Source organism: Drosophila takahashii, chromosome 2R (assembly GCF_030179915.1).
Source record: "Drosophila takahashii strain IR98-3 E-12201 chromosome 2R, DtakHiC1v2, whole genome shotgun sequence".
Classification (NCBI taxonomy): Eukaryota; Metazoa; Arthropoda; class Insecta; order Diptera; family Drosophilidae; genus Drosophila; species Drosophila takahashii.
This window is the reverse complement of record NC_091679.1, coordinates 10,278,517-10,305,496: the sequence shown is the minus strand read 5'-3', so window position 1 is coordinate 10,305,496 and position 26,980 is coordinate 10,278,517. Positions and strand designations below refer to the sequence as shown.

General features: G+C 40.4%; 1 protein-coding gene across 1 annotated transcript in view; it reads left to right on the top strand.

The window, feature by feature from the left end:
• The window catches only part of LOC138912734 (transcriptional regulator ATRX homolog), a 1,213,613-nt gene that overhangs the window by 596,871 nt on the left and 589,762 nt on the right, over positions 1-26,980 (top strand). The window contains exon 9 of the mRNA XM_070213992.1: positions 1,474-1,554. Within this exon, the coding sequence (XP_070070093.1) occupies positions 1,474-1,554 (81 nt within the window). The remainder of the gene's footprint in view (positions 1-1,473; positions 1,555-26,980) is intronic.

The following is a 26,980-nucleotide window of genomic DNA, read 5'->3' as shown; positions in this document are numbered from 1 at the left end:
TCAGATAGAGCAATGAATCGTGCATGCTAGAGTCATTGGTTCGACCTAGTATCTTTCGAAGATTTCCATTCCTTCGCGATCAAAAAAAAACAAAAAAAAAAAAAATGGCCAAATGCCTCGTCATCTAATTAGTGACGCGCATGAATGGATTAACGAGATTCCTACTGTCCCTATCTACTATCTAGCGAATCCACAGCCAAGGGAACGGGCTTGGAATAATTAGCGGGGAAAGAAGACCCTTTTGAGCTTGACTCTAATCCGGCAGTGTAAGGAGACATAAGAGGTGTAGAATAAGTGGGAGATATTAGACTTCGGTTTGGTATCGTCAATGAAATACCACTACTCTTATTGTTTCCTTACTTACTTGATTAAATGGAACGTGTATCATTTCCTAGCCATTATACGGATATATTTATTATATCTTATGGTATTGGGTTTTGATCGCAAACAAATTCTTTAATAAAACGGTGCATTTATGTATTTTTGATTTGAAAATTTGGTATAACTCCAATTCTAACCTATCAAATAAATATTTAAACTCATCGACCTTTCTCGGCAAACTTTGAGCATTAATGTGACAAACTTTAAGCCCAGCTCTCAGCTTTGTGAGTGTTCGCAATAGGGTATGGCTATTTACTTCATTTAGGTCTTCCATTTCCAAAATTTAGATAAAATTATTAGTTGCTCACGCACTAGATATGAAAAATTAATTGATAAAACATCACGGAGAACATTAAGTAAACAAAGCGACCTACAATAATTTTGAATCTAACAAATAGTAAAACTATGGATCTGCGTTTAAAACTAATCTTGAAATGAACTATTTCTCGACGGGCCTCCCAAATTGTTGCTCATCTCAGAAAGCTCGTGCAAGCTCCGCACGTTGTGAGCTTCCACTCCGTCGATCATCTTTACAAAGACATCTCCACGGCGAGTAAAGACAGCTGTGAGGCGCTTGTGCTTTTTGTGATAATGCTTTGTCAGCTGTTCATTTATGTAGATCAGTGCTGGCGACTCCAGACCAATTAGCTGTAAGCTCAGTTGTGTTTTTGTAGTTCGCCGATATTGCTCGTTGTAACGCCGCTTTTTCACGCACGTTATCCATCTTTATATGGATAATCTGGTCTACAAGTGTTTGGCCAGTTTGTCGGGGCCGCACTCTGTAGATTGATCTCACCAGTGGAGGCAGAGTTAAATGGAGTGAAAAATAGAGCCGGTTGAAAACCACAGATTGTCACGAAAAATTAAAAATACGCAATTCCGAAGATCGCGCTGAGCATAGTGCAGTTCAATCCGATCCATGTAGATATTGGTAAAATCTCCAACAAAGAAAACTTCGAAAGCAACCGGCGTTGTTGTAAATATGACTGTAAACTAGTAATTTCATCTATAGATACGTTTCACAAAGAATCACTCCTATACACATATTTTTAATTATGATAATAAATAGTTTATAATTGTTTTTAATTGCAGAGAAAAGAAGCCGAGCTGCTAAAATCGTTTTTACCGCAAAAATTTGAATACGTGTTATTTATTCCCATGACGTCGGTGCAGGTGCGTACTAATGTATTAAGTTATTTATAATAAAACATTAACAATTAAGGGCTAGTAATCAACCCAACAAAAAGTCGTCCAAAACAATAAACTTCATACTAAAAAAACGTAAGAAAATTTTGTTTCATAGGAAGTTTTTTGTTTTGGACAACTTTTTGTTTGGTTAAATACCAGCCCTTACTTGTAATATTTTGAGCGTAGCAAAAGGGTGCTGCATGTGAAAACACTTTGGCCCGTTTTCTAGTCCGTATTTTAATTTGCCTGCCGGGACAACGGAGCGATAAACAAAAAATGGTTTACTATTCCTTATGTTTATTTATTTATTTATTTATTTATTATTATCCTAGCACAGCAAGTTTACACTTATATTTGTAGCTCTAGTCACATTGAATGGAAAAGCAAGCTTATTTGAACAAAAAAGACTTAAAACTATTATTTATTACTAACAATTTTGAATTGGACATACTTATTATTATTATTTTTATTATAATTATTACGAGGGGATTGATTAATATTTTATGATAATTATTATTCTTATTTTGACTTTAGGTTAGGTTTACGATTTGTTTTTGTTTTTATTTTACTTAAAATGTTCCTTAATTTTAGATTTAAACTGAGTTGCGCTCCTAATAGTTTTATAATTATGTGGTAGACTGTTCCACAGACGGATAGCATTAACGTAAAACTGCCTGTTCGAGCATAGCGTATTATATCTTGGGCATATGAAGTTATTAGTTCTAGTTGATGTAGCTGATATAAGTTTGTTATATAAATATGAAGGTTCTTGGGTTATCACAATTTTATGGAAATATATTAGAGTCCTATAGTTAATCCATGAGGTCAACTTCTGGTCCAGAATTTTATTTGTCAAGTGTGATACATGGTCAAGACGGTTCAAATTAAAAACATATCTGATGATAGAGTTTAAGGCTACTACCAGCTTTTGCATATCACGGGTATCGCAGTGTCCAAAAACTTCCACGCCATAAAATAGTGTTGGAACAAGAATCACTTTAGCTACTAACAGCCTTATTTGAAATGGTAGGAATGTTTTGGAGTATGTAAGCTGGCGCAATAAGCCGTAGGTTCGACCTGTAGCCTTCGATATGTGTTTACTCCAGCTAAGTGTGTTGCTGAACGTAATACCTAAATTATGTGCGTACTCCTCAAATTGTATCGGCATGTTGTTGATTACTAAGTTTTGAATACTTGTGGTATCGATTGGTCTCTTAGCGATCACTACACACTTGGATTTTTTTGGGTTTATACTCAAGCCATTTTCGCTCGCCCATTTTTCAATTACTTGAAGCATTTTATTACTAGATCTAACACAAACATTTAACTGATTAATTGGACTACTAACATAGATTTGTACATCATCTGCATACAGGTGAACTTCACAATCGGACAAAAGACTAGGTAAATCATTCACGTACATAGAAAACAATAATGGTCCCAGGACAGATCCTTGGGGAACTCCACGAGTAAGTAGGCTGAAGCTAGAGATCTGACTTCCCGCAACAACTGCCTGCATCCTCCCATCAAGATATGATTCTATAAGGCGAAGTGCAGTACTTGAAAAGTTAAAAAGACTCTTTAGTTTTGTAATTAAAATACCGTGGTTTACAGAGTCAAATGCTTTGCTGTGGTCCAGAAGGGTTAAAAAAGTCACATAATTATTGTCAAGTTGTTTACGTATGTCTTCAACGATATTCGTTATTGCACTTACACAGCTTCTCTTTTTTCTGAAACCAGATTGTTTTTCTGATAATAACGAGTTTTTTTCTAGAAAATTTTGAATTTGTAGTGACATTAAATTTTCAAGAACCTTTGCTAAAAATGGTAGGACAGAAATGGTAGCGCAGGTAGCGAAAATTTTTTCTCGGTACTTTATCCACCGTGCCAAATTTATGCGGTTGGATAAGCGCAAGTGTTGCCAGACATTTGAGCGTTGTAAATCAGGTTCCACTCTTCATTCGTAAACAGGTGATTCTATCTTCAAGACGCAAGCGTTACACCAAGTCGGTCGTGTTTTTCATTCGCTCCTAAACTCTTTTCGATTTCACTAATAAAATCTATCCGCTTATCAAAATATCTATAAAGAAACAAGATAGTTCCATATTATCGTCGTTTTGATAACATTTCAAACATAGACTGTGATTTAATAACGTATTTAAATACGAATTAATATCAACATAAACCAAAACAATAACAAAGCTTTGCGTTGCTCCGCGTTTCTGCCGCTTGTGTTCTGTTGTTGTTTACACTCTCCGTTGCTCTCCGAATCGTGCTTCTCTAATCTTTCGAACGCGTATTACTCTCTGAGCGGTCATTACCTCTCTAACGGTACTTCCTTCGCTGTCTGCTTTGTGCGTGCTGCTGAAACTCACCGGTTGCCCGGATAATCAACGGCTCTCCTGCCTAATATTTCTTGCAGTCTCTTTCATCGCTCTTTAATCCGAGCTCGCCTACTTGGTCTATAAGTTCCCTTAATCTTTTTGAATCTCTTAACTACCAATATGAGTGTACCGTGCACTGCCAAAAAATGCGAGTACAATGGCACCATTGTTGGTGATTCCTATTTACTATGTTGGCTGTGCGACAATTGTGCACATATTAAATGCGCTGGTGCCGGCGCTAATGGTCGTATCGCTGATCTTCTTTCCAAAAGAATAGGATTTCTTTGGACCTGCAGCGGTTGCCTTGATACGGCGTATTGTATGCGCACCTTCATGAGACAAACGCGGGATAACTTCAGAGATGTCCATAAACGTGTTACCGCCTTAACTGATAAGGTTTCTAAAGTTGAATCGCAATTCCGTGAGTACAAAATTGTGGGCGAATCTCCAAAAAGGAAAATCGCTAACAACAACAACCTTGAGTTGCCGGCAGATGGGTTCCCATCGATGCTGACCCCAACCGGACATGACCTAGTTTCTCCAAATGCACTAGCCATGCCCGCCCCGGTGCTAAACTTTGTGCCTCCAGCCTCTGAGCGAGTAAACCTGTCTCCGAAAACACTCCCTAGAAACAGTGTATTAAATACGCCAGCATCATCCACAATTATGGCTTTGCAAATTCCACCAAATTCTATGCCGAAAGATCCAGTCAATCTAGGCAGATCCGAAGGCCATACTCAACCCTCCACTAGCTCTAATAGTACTCAAAATCCGTCCAAGCCTCATCCGAACGTCCAGGATGCACGTCCCATACGTGGTACTCGTAGACCCCTCGCTGCCGTGTCCTTAAAGGCAGTCGAAACTAAGAAGGCTATCTTTGTCTCTCGGCTTCGTCCTGATACCACCGAAGATGAAGTTAGGGGACATCTATGTGATATGTTCCAGGTCTCTTCCGACAATTTCATAATTTCCAAGTTCAATTTTAATTATAAGCGAGTAGTTGCTTCTTTTAAAATTATTCTTCCGGAATCTTTCTTACTTCGAGTCCTGGATTGTGGCCAGTTGACACCGTAGTCCATGAGTTTGCTCGTAAGGAACTATCCTCTAATAAAAATTCTTCTGTTCCAAAAAACTAGATTTCATGTTGCACTATCAAAATGTTCGTGGCCTTCTCAGCAAGCTAACTAGTTTGCATGCAAACAGTGCTGCTTTTGACTCGAGCATTATTGCCTTCACAGAAACTTGGCTTAATTCTACCGTATCCGATAGTGAAATAATGTCCAATAAATATTTCATTTATAGGCGTGACCGCCCCTCTCGTCGAGGTGGTGGTGTCCTAATTGCCGTAAAATCCGACTTATCGTGCCAAGCGTTGTCCATTGCTGACACGGCCGATATTGAGTTTATTGCTGTAAAAATATGCCTGCAAAGCTCCAACCTCTTTGTAACTTGCTCGTATATTCCTCCATGTTCCCAAGCTTCTACATATTTGCAGCACCTCGCCACTATTAGGAACATTTCTTCATCCGCTGATGCTTCAGATCACCTTATTATTTTGGGTGACTTCAATATTCCTCAACTATCCTGGCTGCCATATGATGATCTTGCTGCACTAGTTCCCAGCGATCAGAATGATTTCCTAGATGGTCTTATCGCCTTATCCCTTGGCCAAGTAAACTCCATACCCAATCAGAATGGGAGATTCCTAGACCTTATATTTGTATCTGACTTTTGCGATACCACTATAACGCGCTGTACTCCGCTGTCCAGTCCTGAAGACCCCTATCATCCGACAGTACAAATTAACATTAATAGTGTGGTTCAGTTCCCAAATACTTCTGAAAAAGCGATTCGGACTCGATGCTTCCGGAAAGTCGATTACTCGCTACTGTCGGCTTCCTTGACCCAAGTGGACTGGTCTATACTCCAAAATCTTTCGCTTGAAAATTCAGTATCAAGCTTTTACAATATTATGTATTCCTTATTTGATAAACTTGTTCCTTCCATTATTCAAAAAACCTCTACCAGCCCACCGTGGTCATCGAAACACTTGGCTCACCTAAAAAATTTAAAGACGAAACTGTATAAGAAGTTCGCGAAAACAGGGCTCCAATCTGATTTTTGCAAATACAGTGTAGCCAAATCCAATTATTTCCTGCATAATTCCGAATGCTATAATAGCTTCCTGTTACGCTGCAAATATGAATTCCGCAGTAATCCCAAGCTATTTTACTCTTTTGTTAATTCAAAGCGTAAGTCCAAAATGTTTCCACCTTCTCTTCATTTCAACAACATATCAGCGTCAATTGACCAGGGAATCAGTAACCTGTTCGCGGACTTTTTCCAGTCCACATATTCGCCTTATTCAAATCTCCCAAATTCCGATTTCAGCTATTCCTATCAGCTAGCCCACACGGACTCCATATATTGTCCTGTAATTGATGAACGTGATGTCAGTCGCAGCCTATTCTCGATAAAGCTGTCTTATTCTCCAGGTCCCGATGTGGTGCCCAGCTCCGTACTAAAATATTGCGCAGATCCACTTTCTGTTCCATTAACCATAATTTTCCAAAAATCTATCCATCTTTGCACCTTTCCGGCTGTTTGGAAGGAGTCCTTTATTATTCCACTTCATAAGAAGGGCAGCAAGTCTGATATTATGAACTATCGTGGGATAGCCAAACTAAGTGCTATTCCTAAGCTATTTGAAAAACTCATATGCGATCAATTGCAGCATCAGTGTCGCTCCTTATTATCTCCGAATCAACATGGTTTTACAAAATGTCGTTTAAGCCTAGTACTCAGTTCGGCTAAGAGTTTTACTAGTCGAAAAATATTAATATTTTAGGGTGACCGAAGTTTTCGGAGTTCATCCGCAATGCATGTAGAATGGTCTTACTCTCAGCAAGCAAATTAACTGGCGCCAATTTTGAAATATTACAAAATGATTAGCCGACCTAGGTCGCAAGCTTTAAATTTGCTGTTGGAATGAGGATATGTATTGCTGCAACTCCTACAGGCAGTTTTCCATTGGTTTTTGGGGTTTTCATTCTATTTATAATATGTTATTGGCACACCGCTTCTGCACAAACACAGCCAAAGATCAAATTTTTTATTCTTTGGGCCGCGGCTAAAGGCGTTCATCAGAATTCATCCGCTAAATCTAGTATTTTAGTGGTATTTTCTTACTATTTCCTTAGCTCAACTGAGTACCGAGGTGGGAAAAAGGCCCCGGCTAAAGGCTTTAGCTACCTATTTGCCTCTCGCTTACTCCTATGCTTAGCTAGCAGTTTTCGTCGTACTGAGTACTAGGCTTTAACTACAACTAACCTGCTGGAATTTACGACCTACATTAATAAAGGCTTCCTATCCTCCAATCAAACGGATGTAATTTTCACTGATTTTAGCAAAGCGTTTGATTCAGTGTGCCATAAGGTACAATTTAATAATGTACTTTCAAAAATTGTATCTGTAAGCTCCGGAGTACCTCAAGGTAGCCATCTTGGTCCTTTGCTATTTGGTCTATTTATTAATGATCTTCCTCAAATTATCGTGGCCTCCAAAGTTCTTATGTATGCGGATGATGTCAAGTTGTGTATGCATATGACATCGCCTGGTTCCTACATGCAGCTCCATTGGCCAATCAGCGCTAGAACGCATTGAAACCGTCCTAGATCTTGGAGTCCTATTTGACCATAAGATATGCTTCAATCGCCATGTCAGCACTATCTCCAATAAAGCTAAGGCCTTATTAGCTTTTATCAAACGCTGGTCCAAGGAATTCGATGATCCGTATATCACAAAGCTCCTGTATGTTTCCTTAGTTCGTCCAACGCTGGAATACTGCTCATGCGGATGGTTTCCACAGTATGAGCACTATCAAGACATGATTGAGTCCGTTCAGAAGCAGTTTCTCCTATTTGCCTTACGTGGTTTGAACTGGGACTCTGGAAGCCGACTACCTTCCTACAAAGACAGGCTGCGACTTTTGAATCTGCCAACTTTAAAGCATCGTCGAATATGTACTGGCGTGATCTTCCTTCACAAGCTCCTTACTGGAGGTGTGGACTCACTTCACCTGATAACGTCCATAAATTGGAACGTTCCTTCTAGACCAACTCGTCGATTTCGGCCATTAGCACTGGAAATCGCCAGGTCAAACTACTCCCGTTTTGACCCATTCCGAGTTTTATGCGACAACTATAATGAATTGTACCACTTATTATCCTATGAGTGTTCCTACGATGTAAATTCAACCAGAGTCAATGCGTTCCTGTCTTCCGCAAATAATCAATCATATTGAAAATTTCTTGTATATTTTTTAAGTCCAATGAGCTGTTCATAGCTTTATATATTAAATAAATAAATAAATAAATAAATGTAAATCAAAATCGGTAAAGTCAAGTACTCAATAGTAAGCATAGGTCGATTAAAATCACTAATTAACAAAAAAAGGAGGCACGCTCTATAACAATCGCATAATGCAAATTGCATTCAAAAATGCGTACGTTTCGAATACAACAATTAAGTAATTAGTTCTTGTATTTACGTCTGAAAAGTTGGGAAACAGATTGTTTCCAAACAGACAACGAATATAGCTTTCACACACTTTAGAAGTTTAGCGACGAAGCTTTGACGTAAAGTCACACCTATAAGTATGTAATGATTAATTACTTACTCCTAGATGTGGTATAAATAGAAGTTTCGACGCTCAGCTCTCATCCTCTTCTCTGGCTGATGAGGTAGCGTTGACGACCTACCGAAATTTGCAAATCCCAGAAAGTCCGAGGATCACTCCTCACCGAGTGCAGTGTGTTGAAATGCTAAACTGTTGAATTATAAACTCAACTTCTAAAAATGACCTCGAGCCCGCTAAAAACGTACTCAATAGTCATCCAATTTATTTTAAAATGGATTCCCGAGCGATTTGTCTGAATTGCGAACCTATCGGCGCAGATATCAAGACCAAAGAAATTACTTCCAACATTACAGTGATGAAGAATTTGATAAAAGGGTTCGCTTGCGAAAAAGCGATGCTATTGGTTTTGAAAAAAATTGTTTTGCGACTTGAATCTAAAGTTAAGAAGTAAGTGAATTCATTATATTTAACTAATTCCATATAGTAAAAAACCATTATTACAGGGAAACGATAATATAGTCATGGGTTAATTTTCTAATAACTCTCAGATTCTACGCAAGTGACAGTTTTCTTATAACTGTTGGCGATTGTTAAGGAAGTTTCTTTTGCTATAACGACTTTTTCAAAACAATTTATGAAGTACCCGCGTATTGAAGATCTTCAATAGCCAAGTTTCCGAAAGTCATTGGAGCCATAGATTGCACGCATGTAAGAATTCAATCTCCCGGACGCGATTCCGAAGACACCGGTTCTACAAGAATTGTCTCCTGTTCATCGGTATAATTTTTACCGCGAAACTTTTTTTCTTCCGACATTGTTTTTTTATTAGATTAAAATTTTGTTTTTATCATTAGCTGTTAGTATGACTGTTTTATGGTATTTTTCGATAGTTTTTCGATTAATTTTTGACAATTAGTTAACTTTTCTGTTGTGGTAGTTTCAAATTAGTGCTCCTTTATTTTAAATGACGGACGAGAAAACGAAAACCGATTTGCCACCGGGATAAATGTATCCTTCCATTAGCTAAATTTTACTTTGCAATCTACTGCGTTGCAATCGTTTGGAAAGTGTTAAAGTGAAAGCTCCAACAACAGTTTCCATATTTATAAATCTGTTAGCTAGGATTAGTATACAAGCTTATGTATACAAATCGGTTGTGTGTATTAATAACTGTTTAAAATTAAAAAGAAAGGCTTGAGTCTATGGCGGCGTTAAGCAAAATGCCGATGGCGCTTTAGAATTCGCGTATAGATTTTATTTCTCTACTTTTGGCGACCAACATTTTTACTCTTGGTCAATATTATTGTTAAACAATACAGATCATATACCGCCAAAGAATTCCCGGTTATATTTTCAGGTTTATGGATTTTTAATCAAGGGTTTTTGGACCTTGTATTATATTCATATTGAATAATTATGTTTTATGAAGTAATTTCTTTTCATAGAATCTATCCTTATACCATGTACTCTATCAAAAGTCTTGTGAAAATTCGCTATACGAATCTCTCATTTTGTAGAGTCCAGCAAACGTACGTTTCTTACCTTAGGCCACACACTTCTGCGAATTCGTTTGTCAATGGTCAACCGTAGATTTGATCAGTCGGGTGAACACACGACGTTTGTGGCGATATATCTTTCGCACATATACGTTCCGGTACCTAATAAGTGACAATTCTCCGTGACGACATTACCGAAAGTATTTAAATCATGGTGCCACCAATTTCGATTTCCTCTTCGCACCATTTCGATCTTTTCGTGCAGCAAAATAGTTAACAAAAAAAAAACAAATAAACCCAGTTATTTAACCGTGTTTTAACTTACACATTTGTAGTGGAACATTTGCATTTATTTTTCTTTATCATTCTTCATATTTGATACGAACGGTCACATTCAGAAATGGCTTTCGGGAAAACATAACCAGTGGAGAAGCGGTACTTGAAGAGTAATTCCGACGCAATAAGATAAGCAGATCCGAATAACGTTTAGCTACCCTTTTAGAAGAACAGAGTAGCCGATTTTTGGCCATTAAGAACCTAAAATAAAATGGGGAAGCTGATTATCGGATGAGTGCTGCAAAATTGGAATGCCGAGAGGATATGCTAAATGCTCATTTCAACCAAGCGTCCCTAGTCCAATCTATCATTAGCAACTTGACCCAGAAAACAAGGAAAGAGACCCCTTCGATGAGGACACCATTCTCAGCAGCTCCTCCAAACTAAAAATGAGAGAAAATAGACAACACCAACTTTCTCTATTTCTGCCCAGTCGCATCAGACTCGATTGCCTTCATTAAAACTACTCAAATTCGATAGAAAATACAGCGATTTGTTGCAGTTGGAGTCGATGATGAGATAGATTCTATCGATCGGTTAGGACGATAGGGCGACGGTTTCGGTGGCGCCCCCCTGTGGGGAATCTGAGGGATGATCTGTCCGTTTGAATTAATCCCGGTTCGCTCCGGGATTACCCTGCCGTGGCCTTGAATCTGTCCGATGACCTAGTTTTGAGAGAGGCAATAGAATATGGCAATATCGCAATGATGATTGGCAGATATGAAGATAGTCGCGCCATATTGTAGTGAAAGCTGGACGCAGCGATTAGTTCCGTCATTAAGTGTGAGCCAAAACCAGAAAAAAGTGAGAGTTTAGAATGTTAAGTGTCATAGTTAGTTTAATTACAATTAATTATCCGTAGGGCAACCGGGGTCCCAACACGAAGGGCCCCGGAAGATTTAATTTGGAGGTTATTTTTGGAAACTCTTCTATACGGATACGCCCTTCGCCTTGGACCAGTGAATTCGGACCCGGTTACTTTGGCTTTACCAGACGCCGCCAACGCCGAACTATAATCCCCGGTGAGTCCGTTCCTGGGTATCAGTCCCACTCGCTATCGGGGACATCCGGCGTCAATTGGTGCGGCGGTGAACCGTCACGCCATAAACCGTCACCATTCCTCGGGGCTTTCCCGGCTTTAACGCCCGCTGGCCTTCGGCTCTCGTCCGGGATAGAATATCGCCCGTTGTTTGTTAAATTGTTATAATTGTTATAATTAATTATATGTATCTCATTGTTAGTCTTAATCGGAATACTTCCCTTAGTTACTTGTGAATTTGTCCGGATTCAGACCCTAAAACCATAGTTGTCCTCAGTGTTGCCTATTAAAAGGGTCGCGAGCCTTGGTTTTCGGTGGAGGAGATTGCAGCGCGCAATTACATGTTTGGCCTGTTCCTTCTTTTCCCAGGGAGCTCCTTTGGATCAGGTGACCCGACACCCAGATAGTGTGTCTCATTTGCGCCCCGTTTTTGTGTGAGCTCCACCAACAAATGACTGGTGGAGCATAATTCCGCGGCGCCTGTAGCTTTTCCCAGGGAAGCAAGTTCCTCTGCTTTGACCACCTAAGTTTTGAGATGGCGGCCAACTGTGATATTGAAGGCTGAAAAAAGAGAAATTAGTTGATGGGAGTACAGTAATCACAATGTTTATATATAAGACTTACTGCGAATATTAAATTGTAAATGAAGACCGAAATGTGTGAGTGAGTTGTCACTGTGGGGGAGATGGAACTGAGGTAGGCGCGAGGAGTGACTCCGACGGTCGGAAAATGGGTGAAGCCTCTGCGGAATCCACCGGGGCATCCTTGGTTGGGTGGGCGTGCTCGGCTAAGTCATCAATAGCCACCAAAACATACCATATTTCCCGTCACTTGTAATAATTTGCCTTTGTTTACGTTTTATATGTAGTGATGACCGATAGTTTAGTGATGTGAGACATGGTGTGATGTGACAAGAAGGATTATTTCCAGTATGGAACCCGCAGACGCAAAATCAATGCGTGGTATCTTGGACACTGTTTCTGCACAGCGCATGTTATTGCTAGCACTCGGCGCAGAAACTGATATACTTAATGCAATTCTAATTCGAAATGCTCTCTTGAAGGTGGATTCAGATGCTGGGTAAGCCTACAATCGATCTCAAGACTATACTAGCAAGGCGCTCAAATGACCAAAGCCATTCGAGCAGCTGCAAACTGCAGAATTCCCCAAAAAAACGAGTAATCCATAAAGCAAGAGTGCCATGGTGGAACTCTGAGCTCCAATAGCTCAGGGACGCAAATTATTATTATTCTCCTATTATAGAGCAAATAGGTCTGACACAAACCTTAGCAAATACAAGAAAGCCAACGCTCTCTTTAAAAAAACAGTACTCTCAGCCAAGCGCAACTGCCTTGAAAAATGCACTTCCTGGATTTCCCAGTTATCCACACCAAAAAAGTCTGGTCCGATGTAAAACGCTTAGCTGGCATTCCACCCACGCCTTTCAAATACGTAAAATCGGACTCAGGTATTCTATCTGGATCCTTTAACATCGCCGAAGAGTTTGGCCCCGCCCGGTCTAAATACTATTCCGACAGAAACTTTTCAGCCGAATACAATCAACAGCATTTTATCTTGACATAAAGAGATCCTAATATCAGTATATGCAGACGACATTTTCATTTTCACAAATATTAAAAAAATTAATACTGTTAAAACTAAATTTTGGAAATAGAGTACAAAATTAACTTGTGGGGCGCAACCTCTGGTGCCTCTCTTGCTCTTGTTAATTGCCAGCTACTACATATTTGCCGGAAACACAAATGTAACCTTTCCGACTTAGACTTTAACAACCACAAAATAAACAAGAGAGAACGCTTAAGTCGGGTTGGTGTCCTGCCTATCTAATACCCGTCACTCAGCTAAAGGGAGTGCAAGGGAGATAGATATATAAAATTTTTTTGATTGCGCAAAACTTTTTAATGAATGGTCCGATTTGAAAAATGCATTTATACTTCTCGGAAATCTTTAAAGGTGTGGGCGCCAGACACATTTTAAAATCGTTAGTGGGCGATTGTGGGTTAGAGGGGGCGTGGCACTCGGCTGAAAGAAACTTACGATGCGTAGGAAGCCCAAGAATATGTGTGGGAAATCTCAACCTTCTAGCTTTTGTAGTTTCCATGATCTCAGCGTTCATACGGACGGACAGACGGACATGGCTATATCGACTCGGCTAGTGAGCCTGAACAAGAATATATACATACTTTTGCACGAATACAATATACCCTTTTACTCTACGAGTAACGGGTATAAAAATGAGTTCTTCCACGTGCACATGCACGAGGTTCATTTAAATATACTGGCTTTACAACACCTATGGGTCAATATGAATGGCTTAGAATGCCGTTTGGCTTACGAAACGCCCCTGCAGTTTTTCAAAGGTTCGTGAATAAAATTTTTGCTGATTTAGTTAGAGACGACAATGTACTTATTTATATGGACGATATTTTGATAGCAACGAAAGATAGTAAGAGTCACATAGAAATATTAACGGAGGTATTTAAGCGATTGGTAGATAACAAATTAGAACTTAGATTAGACAAGTGCGAGTTTCTCCAAAGTGAAATAAAATATTTAGGATACATAATATCGAGAGAGGGTATTAAACCCGATTCAAAAGGCATGCAAGCTGTAAAAGATTTTCCTATTCGAAACGCATGAAGTTCAAAGTTTCCTTGGATTGTGCTCCTAATTCAAACGATTCGCTCAAGACTTCTCAACAAAAGCTAAGCCATTATATGATCTTGTAAGAAAGGATAAAAACTTCGAATTTGGTGCAAAAGAGTTAGAGTGTTTTGAGATGTTAAAAGTAAATCTTTTAGAATCCCCTATTTTGGCGTTGTATAACCCAACAGATCCGATAGAGCTACACTGTGATGCTTGCTCCCTAGGTTTTGGCTCAATTTTAATGCAGAAAAAGAAAGACAATAAATTTCATCCGGTATTAAATTTTTCAAAACGCACGACAGATGTGGAGGCGAAATACCATAGTTTCGAACTAGAAACGCTCGCAGTGGTTTACGCGTTACAACGTTTTAGGATATATCTTCAGGGAATAGAGTTCAAAATAGTTACAGATTGCAGTGTTTTTCTCTTGCGTTAAATAAAAAGGAACTATGCCCAAGAATAGCTCGGTGGGCGCTTTTTCTTCAAGATTATGACTATAATTTAGGACATATAGCTGGTAAGCGTATGCAACATGTTGGTAGAAACACACACATTCTAACGATTGATTATAATTCGTTTGAGGAAAACTTAGTTATTTGTCAAAGTAGAGATAAAAAAAAAGTATAGTAGAGCCACTGTAACAGACAGAACTTAAGGATTACGAAATGCGTAACGGAATAGTTTACAGGAAAAAGGATAGGGATTCTCTTTTATTTTTCCAAACGAAATGGACAGTCATGTTCTGTTTAGTTACCATGATCAGATAGGACAAGTAGGAATAGTTAAAACGGTAGAAGTTTTTTTAAAATGCTACTGGTTCCCCAAAGTTCGTGAAAATTGCAAGCAACATTAATAATTGTTTGAAATGTATCGCCTATTCTGATAAGTCTGGAAAAGATGAATGTTTTCTACACACGTTATACATATAGACCACTATGGTCCGGTAGATAAAAGTAGAGCTAACAAACACGTTTTAGTAATTATAGACGCATTCACAAAGTTTGTAAGACTTTATCCGGCAAAAGCCACAAAGTCTAGAGAAGCAATAGTATCATTATAGAACTATTTTAGGACATATAGCAGGCCAAGATGTGTGATTTCAGACCGAGAGACATGCTTCACGTCCAAAGAATTTCATGACTTTTTAGAGGATCCCCGCAGGCAAATGGGCAAGTCGAAAGGGTGAATAGAAGCATGATCGCTAAGTTGAGTGAGCCAGACAAAGGATTGTTTTGGGATACAGTTTTATAAACAGTTGAACACGCACTTAATAATACGATGCTAAGGTCAATCAATCAACACCCAAGTCAAGTTTTGTTCGGAGTATCTCAGAAGCGAAAAGTTATAGATAGCTTAAAAGAGAAATTAGATGAGTTAAATAAAAATAGCGACAGTAGAAATTTAGAAATAATAAGAGAGAAAGCCAGTAAGAACTAGAGCCCTGCATGAATCATTCAATTTTTGTTTTATCATAGTATGCCATGAAATTTCTGATTTGTTTAATTCAATTCTATGTGAAATAAATTGAATGTTGTTCTAATTCATTTCGAATTGAATGAATCGAATGAATTATTTTATGAATTTTTTGAATTTTCCAGATTTTTTTTGTGCTTTCTTTTGAGAACAAAAAGTGGAAAATTTTTAACTAATCAATGTTAACTGCATAGTAAATAAAATTCAGGCAGATTTAATCACAAAATTATGGCCCTTTCTTCTTCTTTTCTTTCTATTTCGGAATTCATGCCATTCATTTATTTAATTCTATTAAACTCAAAATTCAAATTCATTCAATTCTATTAAACTCAAAATTCTAATTAATTCATTCATATAAAAGAAAAAATTCAAAATAATTCATTGAATCCATTCATGCAGGGCTCAAGTAAGAACGTTGAAAAGTTACAAGAATATAATAAATTACAAACAGATCTTAAAAGAAAAAACCCCAATGAGTATGAGAAAGATGATTTAGTTATGATCAAAAATTTCGACTGTCATGTAGGCGTATCCAAAAAATTAATACCGAAATTTAACGGATCTTATAGAGTGACTAAGGTTTTGCGTAACAATAGATATGTCTTGGAGGATGTTGAAGGGTTCCAACAATCAAGGCTTCCTTATAAAGGAGTTTGGGCAGTAGCAAATATGCGGCCATGGATAATGTAAATAATTAAGAGATCAGGAGCTCTCCGGTCAGGATGGCCGAATTGTAGCAATAAGTTACACACACATACACATACATACATAAATATTCCTAAGCAGCTGTTCATACATACATACACTTACTTTAAGTTAGGTCACACTATTTGTACATATATACATCCCTGTTACTCCAAGTAACACTATGCTTGTCTCACTTACACACACTATGTACCCAACCCTTGTAAAAATAGGCTAAGCGTGCAGAATTCTGTCGAATAAAGATTACTTTTGCTGCGACCATCAAAAAAGAAGCACACAAATCGGCTGTCCACAAAACTTTAAACTGTATAACCCTTGAGATTCCTTAAATTTTGGTATATAACACATTACTGTAAAAAGTCACGTTTAAAAGCTATTTTGAAACGAAAGAAGCCACTTTTGTCAGCCCAACACAACTAACGCTGCCTAAGCATTGAATTTTGTATGTGCGTATCCAAACTGTATTTTTAAGGTCAGGGAAGCGTTAAAATTGTTTTAAACTGTTCCATTATACAATTCTATAAATAAATAAATCACTATGGACGGCAGTCCATGTAGTGACGAAGCGCACAAGGAGAGTGTGCGAAGGCTACTACTATATATACACGAAGAAATGAAAATCTGCTGTGATGGTCCGATCATAATGATACACCAATCGAAAGGTATCGCAAAAACTTAAAGGATTGCATACCAAGACCTCAAGAAAATCAATTGGTTTGGGAGAGAGAGCGGTGAAAATGTAAAAATGTAATTTAGAAATTTGGATCTGTTGGGGCGGGTGGGGATAATCGGCCCCCGGACTGAAAAACAAATTTGCGGGGGCTTAGTCAAAACGAAAATTTAATTCTGTTTGTCAGTTTGTCCTCTTGTCAGTTTGTCCAAAATATGTTTTTTAAGTTCTGAAAATTTGATATGACGTTCATCACATTGATATTCTACCACTTTTGGAAAAATCCGCTAGTTTAGCGGGAAAACAGCTATAAATAGCTAAAATTCGGAAGCCCTTTTTCCCGTCACAGGCATTTTCTATTCCAGCGTGCCGAATGAGAAAATATTAGGAAGTCCATTTAATGACGAGTGTAATAATTTCTCGTCACAAATGTTGATATAAGAACTTTTGTATGTTGAAGGTGCGATCGTCACTAGATTTTTACCTCGTTAAGAGGTGTTTTTATTTGATATATATTATTGATCAGGATTACTAGCCGAGTCGATATAGCCATGTCTGTCTGTCCGTCTGTCTGGCTCTCTGTCTGTCTGTATGAACGCTGAGATCTCGGAAACTACAAAAGCTAGAAAATTGGGATTACAAATATTCATGGGCTTCCTACGCAGCGCGAAGATGTTTCAGCGTCACGCCCCCTCTAACGCCCACAACCGCATACAAACGATCATACAAAATTTGTCTAGCGCCCACATTTTTAAAGATTTCAGAAGAAATAAATTGTGTTTATCAATACCTGTGTAAAAGAAATTTTTCAAATCGCACCATTCTTTAAAAAGTTATGTCCGATTAAAATTGTATATCCCCATCTCCCTCGCACTCCCTTTAGCTGATTAACGGGTATCTGATAGTCGAGACACCCGACTATAGCGTTCTCTCTTGTCATGAGTTTGAATTTAAGCGAATCTGACTGCCTTAGTCAGCTGCAATGCACACACACGTACACACAAATATCTAGGCCCTGATAGAGCAGTCAAGACTTGAGATCCTGAACCTCGACGAGGTAACAACCAAAGAGGAAATAGCGGAGGCGGTAAGCAATGAAATTGGAAGTACACCAATCGCAGTGGACTCAATCAGGACTCTCAGAGCCACTAGAAGCGGCTGCCAGATAGCGACACTGACGCTGCCAACTGCGACAGCTAACGTGCTGTTAATCAAGCGCAAACTACGAATCGGATGGGTTATTTTCCGAATCAAACAAATGCCTTGAGTTTGGTTACATATCCCCAAACTGCACAGCAGCCAAAGACCTCATAGGAGCTGTCAAGGCTGTCAAAATAATTAAATAATAATAATAAGAGTGATGAATCCCAAAATTAGCTCAGGATAGATGTGGCAATCCTCAGCAAACCCTATAGAATCCAACACGTGGGTCGCGGATTAATCGGAGAAGGCTGCTATCTGGTCGTGTGGCCAAAATACCAGACACCTTAGTGGCGTAAAGGCAGCAAAAGGTTACGTCCGGACCAAGCTAAACGATCTGTGTGTCTATAGCTGCTACCCGCCCCCTAGCTGGCCTCTCGGGGACTTCAGCGAGGCAATCGACAATCTGGTCATCGATGCCAGCCTACACTCGCCTGCGATGGATGCTGGCGATTTCAACGCATGGGCCACCGAACGGGGGTCAGGGTACACAAACGCCTGAGGAAAAATAGTAGTAGAACAGGAGCATAGTCGATAATCGACCTCACATTCTTAATCACAGGCTTGGCAGCGTCGGCAACATGGGAAATTAGCGAAGCCTACACCGAGAGTGACTATAGAGCGATTATTACCACTCTCAACACTTAAAGAACCGCGCCGAGAACCTGAACTCGCAGCCACTACAAGGAAGGGACTCTAAACATCCTAACATTAAGGACAGCGCTAGAAGAAACACGAAGAGGCGGTAATGACGAAAGTCAAGGAGGCCTGCAACGCCAGTATGCAATGCAGCAAACGCTTCAATGGACACAGACCGGTCTACTGGTGGAATCATGAGATTGAAGATGCCCTCGTGAATGCATAAGTGCTAGAAGAGCCTACCACAGGTCGCGGGGAAACCAAAGCTTCTTGTTTCTCAGGGAGCTCTACACCCAAAAGAGAAAAGCCCTAAAAAAGGCCATACAATCCAACAAAAAACGATGCTTCCACGAATTGTGTTACGAAGCGGAGAACGACCTATGGGGCAGAGCATAAAAGGTGGTAATGAAGAAGACGAACGGGCTTAAAAACAGTGCTCCAACAGACTCTTCAACACTTGGGGAGATCGTCAGGCATTTGTTTCCTGCCCAGGAAGGGCGTTAAGAGGAGGTCATCCCATCGACTCTCCAACCTCAAACGGTAACAAAGAAAGAGGTAGTCAGAATCGCTCAACAACTGTAAAGCAACCAGGCGCCTGACCTGACGGCATACCAAACAGGATCTTTTAACACAAGCCTTCTTGGGAGCATTGAAGAGGTTTATTCTCACCACAGGCAAACATTCCCGTATATGGTAAGATAATTCTACGAACTTCGTTTGAGCTAAAAACGAACTGGCTGAGCTGAGTAATTTATTCCTGTCTGGTCCCCACATTCGAGCTGTAAAGGAATTCTGCCTGGCATATTAAATTGAATGTCCTTTTATTCCCCCTCGTTCGCCTCAATTTGAAGCCCTCTGGGAAGCTGGAGTCAAAACGGCCAAAATTTATTTCTATAGTTATGTTGGCCCATTTTTATTATAGTTCGATGAACTGCGTACACTCGTTTGCCACATTGCGGCAATTATCAACTCACGACCTTCCGAGATTCCGGCAGACCTTGAGGTGCCTCCTGCACACTTTCTTGGCACAGTTCCGCTGATGTTGAACTCTGAGCCTGACATCACAAATCTGAACTTCAACCGGTTGGATCTATGGCAGAGAATTGCATATTTTGAACAAATCTTCGGGTCACGGTGGCGTGAAGAGTGTCTGACCCGATCTGGCAACGGTCAAAGTGGCGTTCAAAACGAGAACTTGCCTCTTCTTTAATGGCCATTAGCTAGGGTCATGGAACCACTCGAAGAGCTGTCCGCAAGTTGTGCGTGCTACCGAAGCAAGATCTGGTTGAAAGCCCTGGACTTTCAACGAGGGCAGAACGATCCGTCATTCCACAGCCCAATTAAATTCTTAAAATTGCAAATCTTAATGTAAATTAATTTCTCGATGTTTGTTTTTACATTATCCATTTGCCCTTTAAGGTTCGAGGCAACTCTTTCATTCGTTGTAATTGCTACTCTTTTTTGAATGTCAATCGCTGTCTGGCATTTCCACGGCAAGCATCTACTCTTTTAGTTCGATTTTACCTTGTAAATAAGGCCTTGGTGCCACTAGAATAAATAATAATTTAGGCAAAGGTTTAGTTTTAGTAAAAAAGCGCACTGACCCAACAAGAAGAAACGAAGAAACGAAACCAACACAAAATCAAAGCAAACGCAACGATAGTGATCCCTTATCTATTTCTCGAACAGTGCGACTGAAAATTTTAGCAGCCTTTAAGAAGCCTTAAAGTTTGTTGACCCCATCATGCCTGACCCTCCAGACATCTGGAGGAAACATCCTCCAGACGGATTATTCCTAGTAGCGACTACGAAAGATGACGATCCAAAGCCTCTGGCTGAACTCTCACCATTCATCATTAAGAAAACAATAGACAACACAATCCAAGGAGAAGTCATAAGCTGCAGAAAATCTAGAGATGGAAAACTTATAATTCAAACCAAAAACCTGTTACATGCTGAAAAATTAATGAAACTTTACAACATACCCTCAAACACCCCATATATCAATATCCCAATAAAAATTACAGAACACCGAAGTCTTAACTGCACAAAAGGTGTGATTTATTCAAACGATCTGGAACTGGAAAAAATTTACAAATATACCCCTGGTCAAATCACACAAGAAACGGCAAGCAATGAAACAGGCCTTATTAAACTAACATTTAAATTAACCACTCTCCCAGAACATATTTACATTGGATACGAAAGAGTTCAGGTTCGTCCCCACATCCCACCTCCAATGCGCTGCAAAACATGCTCGAGAATTGGACACCTCGCAAGCTTCTGCAAAGACAAGCTAATCTGCTCAAACTGCGGCCTTGCAGCCCACACAGAAGAAGGACAAATATGCTTAAATAAAACAAACTGTATCAATTGCACCGAGAAAAAACTACTTAACACAGATCATCACGTTCGCGACAGAAACTGTCCAGTCTTTTTATCACACAAGGAAGTTCAAGCAATTAAGACCTTAAATAAAGTGGACAACAGGACAGCCTGGTCAAATCCAAACACCCACAACGACAGCAGCACCTACCCAACGGAGAACCATAAGCGAATGCGTCTAACTTCGTACCAGATGAACACATGTCATCCGGCTCGGAAATACAAGACCCCAACCAGGACCGTACAACAAAAAGAAAAACCAAAATCGTACCACTAAACACTTCAAATAGAACAAAAAGACTATTAAAAAATGAACAAAACTCTGTATTGACTAGATCAAAACTTAAAGCCCTTTCCTCCTCCAATCAAATACAAAACCAAAACTAAAATGACCCTTAAACTTCTTCAATGGAATATTAATGGCTATCTCAACAACTACAATGAACTACTAGTTTTAATTAAGCGTTTCAATCCTAAAATCGTTTCCCTCCAGGAGGCCCACATCACTTACTACCAAAAATTACAAATCCCAATAAACTTCGAATTTCACCATACATCCTCGCACAACCCGGATGGCGGTGCAGCAATTCTTATACACAAATCAATAGAACACAATCCCGCTGCACAACACAGTCGACACCATAGCACTTGAAATTAAATCTGTTAAAAAACTCAATATTGTTTCAACATACATCCCTCAGAACAGAAAGTTTACTCACGCAGACCTCGACTCAATAGTACCTTTAGGAAACTGCCCAACATTGTTTACAGGAGACTTCAATAGCTGGAACAGCTACTGGGGATCCCCCACAACCAATCAAAGGGGAAGAATTCATCCTTGACAACGGCTTCATCATCCTCAACAACGGTCAACCAACTCACTTCTCAACCCATAGATCACTCACGCACGTCGACGTAGCTTTTTGCTCGCCCGACCTTGGAACCTATTGTGACTTCAACGTCAGCGATTCCCTTCAAGGGAGTGACCACTTCCCAATTACCATCAAAATGTTCCCAAGCAACAGAAACAAAAAAGACAACATTATACAACGTTTTGTAACGAATAAAGCGGATGGGGACAAATTTGAAAGCCTTACAAGCAACCTCAACAATTCCATCCCAACGTCTTCAAATATCAACAAGGAAGCAAGCAATATCAACAAAATCATTCTCCAAAGTGCGTTCAACAGTATCCCACATACCAAACCTCTAAAATCCCACCACAATGTCCCCTGGTGGTATAAAAAACTAGAAGCCTTAAAGAAAGGAAAAATGAAGGCCTGGAGGACCTTTAATAGAGAAATGTCAACAAATAACCTAATTAATTACAAAAGACTAAACGCCCAATACAAAAGAGAAATAAAAATAAGCAAAGCAGACAGCCTGTTTGAACTCACCTCTACTATCACACCACAATCCAAACCAGAAGCAATTTGGAGCAAAATAAGAAAACTCTGCGGCCTTCACAAAGCCACAAAAATCCATGCGATTAAAAACGATAGTAGTGTGAAGTAGTTTCTTAGGCTGGGGTGAAGCTCGGTCACGCCAGGATCTCTTTACAGACAAATTTATAAAGATTGAGACTAGGGTCTTCGATGAGCGGTGGGCTGACGTGAGATGTAGTGTGTCAGCCACCGGGTTACTGAGTAAAAACACAGTTTCGATTTGATTTGGGTATCAACAAGAACGAAGGGGGGGTTCGGCGGTATTGCGTACTGGGTCTGGCTCGCAGCACTCGCCACGAGGAGACCGAGAGGGAATCGATTAGGGAACGCCTGGCAATTCTAGGCCATGTGGCTGCCTTACATGGAGAGCCGCCAGCACTCGCTGTCGGAATAAGTTATGCGGTCGGCTGAGCCTGACCTCTGACAAAATATCTGGTTAAATAAATCGGGGGTGGTACCGTTGGAGGGCATTTCGAGGCGGTTCATGTATGGGCAAGAAAATATAGTGGGAGTTCTAGGCTTCAAGTTAAATATTTGCTGTTTATTAGGATCTTGATCAGTTTTCTTTAAAAGATTTGCTTTGACAAAATATATATATAAGTTTTCGTGGTATTCTAGTTTTATTTCAATGTATACAGTATTTGGGATGTAAGTTCTTCATGTTTGACTTCAGTTTCATTAGGGTTACATAGTGTTAGGTTTTATTTAAGCAGAGGTTATGGCTGATCTAGCCGGATTCTACCCCAGTGATACCGCATCGAGGCCTGCCCCTTGTTGGTTGGCTTGGCGTCGCTGGCCACTCGTTGCGGTCTCACGGATTTTGGCACTCACCCGTCTCGCTCCCGCACACACACACACACACGTGAGGATTCCGCGTGCAAACTGTTGGGGCTCCGCCGCTGGTCCTGGGCCGGCACCACTGTTGTCCACAAATCCTCTGTCCTTCTTCGCTGTCCTTCTCCTCGTCAGCCGTCACTCGACGACTGGGTCTTCCGCTGCTTTCCGCGGGTGTCCTCGTGTTTCCCACGTTGAGCACGTTGAGTGTTTGGCTTGTCCTCGTGTTTCTGCTGTCTTTAACTCCCGGAGTGGCAAAATCGCCCACTCTTTTCCGCACGTAAATTCCTTGTCAGCGTCAGTCGACCTCTTCCAAAGAACTGCCACGAGTTTCGTATCGCGAAACTTCTCGCGGTTCTGTTTCCTGGCTTCTAGAAGTTTTGGCATATCTTCCTCTCGCTCTCCCTCATGGGCGCGTGCCAGTTTTCGGGGGTTGGTTTCCAACGCGATCATGCGTTCTCTCACTTGCTCTTATTCTAAGCTTGGTCAAGTGACCGTTTTTCGTGGTGAATTTCTTGTTTCTGTGCTGGTATGTGTGTGTCGGTGTGGGGTAAGCCTTCCAGGCTAGTGATGTAAGTATCGGATTGTGGCCGAAATGAATTGGACCACCTTGTACGGCCCCTCATATTTGGGTGCTAACTTTGCAGCAAAGTTATCCGCCGCCCTGGACAAGTGGTGCTGCTTTACGAAGACCAGTGATCCCAAAGTTGGTCTCCACGCGCGCCGTCTAAGGTTGTAGTGCTTTCGCTGCTCCATCGAAACTCGCTGGGTGTTAGTTTGGACCACATTAAACACGTCGCGCAGCAATTCCCCTTTCGCGACGGGTGATCTGGGAACAGTGTTGGGACATACCTAGATACTTTTACCTAGGTACGTACCTAGGTACAATTTAGTGGTACCTTTTACCTTACCTAGGTATAAAAATAATTGGGTACCTTTTACCTTACCTAGCTACAAATTTTTATATACCTTTGGAATTATTAAGGTACTTACATAGGTATTAAACATTGCTCTGATTTAAACTAGCCACATCTGACTGCGACACTGAAATAAGCTAAATCCACCACATCTACACGTCATTGTATCATTTCGTTTCGAAATTGTAATAGTCGGAACGCAGCATTAAAAGTCATTGGAAATTAGCCGTTCTCATGTTTGTTTTGTAAAGTTACCTTTGCATTGCAATTTTCTCAAATGCACAAAACAATTTGACTTTGCGCGACAGACATGGCCGAAAAAGAAAATTTAAACGAGAAAGTGTTGCCAACAATATTAAATGGCAAATTTTTTAACCCGGACGGCAAGTGCGTGTTGTGTGTTAATAAAACAATAAAATTCGATGATAAATCGACAGGAAATCTGCACACACAGCCTATACCTTTTTTTATGTGTGAGATATGTACAAATACACATTACTTACATATGTACATATTTGAGAATGAAAACTAATCGCGGTTTTATTTTATATCATTTTGTGCACGAATGTATGTTCCCATCACTACATCAATTTATTTATGAAACCAAAGTGTATTTGGCGCGCAAAAATGCCGTATGTACGTAAACAAACGGCATATACATATGCACAATATACATATAGTCAATGTTTCTACATACGGAATTTTTGCGCGCCAAATATGTACATGAGGGTTTCATAAATATATTAATGAAGTGATACGTGCATACAATTATTCATGCAGCGTGTTTTAAAAATATATACACAAAATTATTTAAGCTTATATTTATAAATAATTGGATTTAATTTCAACAACTTTAGAGGGTTCATCCAAGCAGTTACACGGACTACGAGGCCATGAAAGCTAAGAAAGCTAAGACAAATATGGAACTTTGTAAGGAAAATTAAAAATCGTTTTTTCGGTTCCTTGAGCTCAGCTTTTATAAAAAATAAAAAAACAATATATTTACCTTTTACCTTTACCTAGGTACTGGGAAATTGAAGTACCTTTACCTTACCTAGGTATTTATTTTTGCCCAATACCTTTTACCTTACCTAGGTACAAAAACACAGTACCTTTCCCAACACTGTCTGGGAACATGGCTTGATCCCGGCGTGACTTCGTCGTACAAGGCCCCTGGGAGTCTTGGCTCTCTGCCTTGTATAACAAACGCCGGGCTGAATCCGGTGGAGTCAGAAACGCTGCTGTTTATAGCCAGGTTCAGCTCAGGGAGCAGTTCGTCCCACTTCGTCTGTTTATCCTCGATATACTGGGCGACCATAGTTTTAATGGTGCGATTTGCCCGCTCTGTCGGGTTCTGCTGCGGAGTATAGGGTGCCGTATACTGGATCTCCATCCCCGCCTGTTTGCAGAAAGCTTTGAAGGATCGACTTGTGAATTGGGTCCCGTTGTCGCAAACAAAGGTACGGGGAATCCCAAAGTGATTTAAAATCCTTTCCCGAAAGGATTTCTCAAGGTGTGCCAAAGTAGCTTTTCTTAGTGGAACTAACTCGACCCATTTTGAAAAGGCGTCGAAAAATACTAGCAGCATGCTATTCCCGTTCTTAGACCGCGGAAGGGGTCCAATGAAGTCGGCGCAGACAGTGTCAAAGGGCTCATTGATCTGCCTGGTGAACATCTTACCAGCTGGTTTGTTTTGGCTTACCTTAAACCGTTGACAAGTGTCGCACTTGCGAACATACCTGGCTACATCACGAAAGAGTCCCGGCCAGTAATACCTCTGGGCGATCCGGGTTGTTGTCTTTCTGATTCCGAGATGTCCAGCCGTGAGCTGGTCATGGCATTCTGACAGCACTCGCTGACGATGATCCTTGGCCACACACAATTTCCAAGGTACGTAGTCTTCATCGTCGGGTCGGGTTCCGCGGTGCCGATATAGTTGTTGGTTCTCGCACGCGTAGTCCGGAAAATCTTCAGGCTTGTCCTGAACGAGTTTCAGCATTCGCTGGTACCAGGTGCACCCAGGCTTATCCTCCTGGATCATTTGCAGTACATCCAAGGGCTGTCGTGACAGCGCATCCGCGACAATGTTCTGGCTCCCGCGCCGATAGGTGACGTCAAACTGGTACTGCTGTACTTCTAACGCCCAGCGCGCGATTCGGCCGGTGGGATTGTCGATTGAGTTGAGCCACTTTAATGCGAGATGGTCCGTGATCACCTCAAATCGATACCCTTCTACGTAACACCTAAGCTTCCTTATGGCCCATATAATGGCCAGGCGTTCCTTCTCAGTGGCTGAATAATTTTCTTCAGCGGCGATGAGACGTCTGCTAGCGAATGCGATGACGCGTTCCTCTCCCTGGATATTCTGGGTTAGGACAGCTCCTAGCCCTATATCACTGGCATCAGTTTGTAAGACAAACTTCTCATTGAAATCCGGACAGGCGAGAACAGGTGCCTCTGTGAGCTTCCGCTTCAATTCTTCGAACGCGTCTTGTTGATCCTGCTGCCAGTGCCATTTCTTCCCTTTTTTCAACAACAGAGACATGGGTTGTACGATGCTGGCAAAGTTGGGTACAAACCTC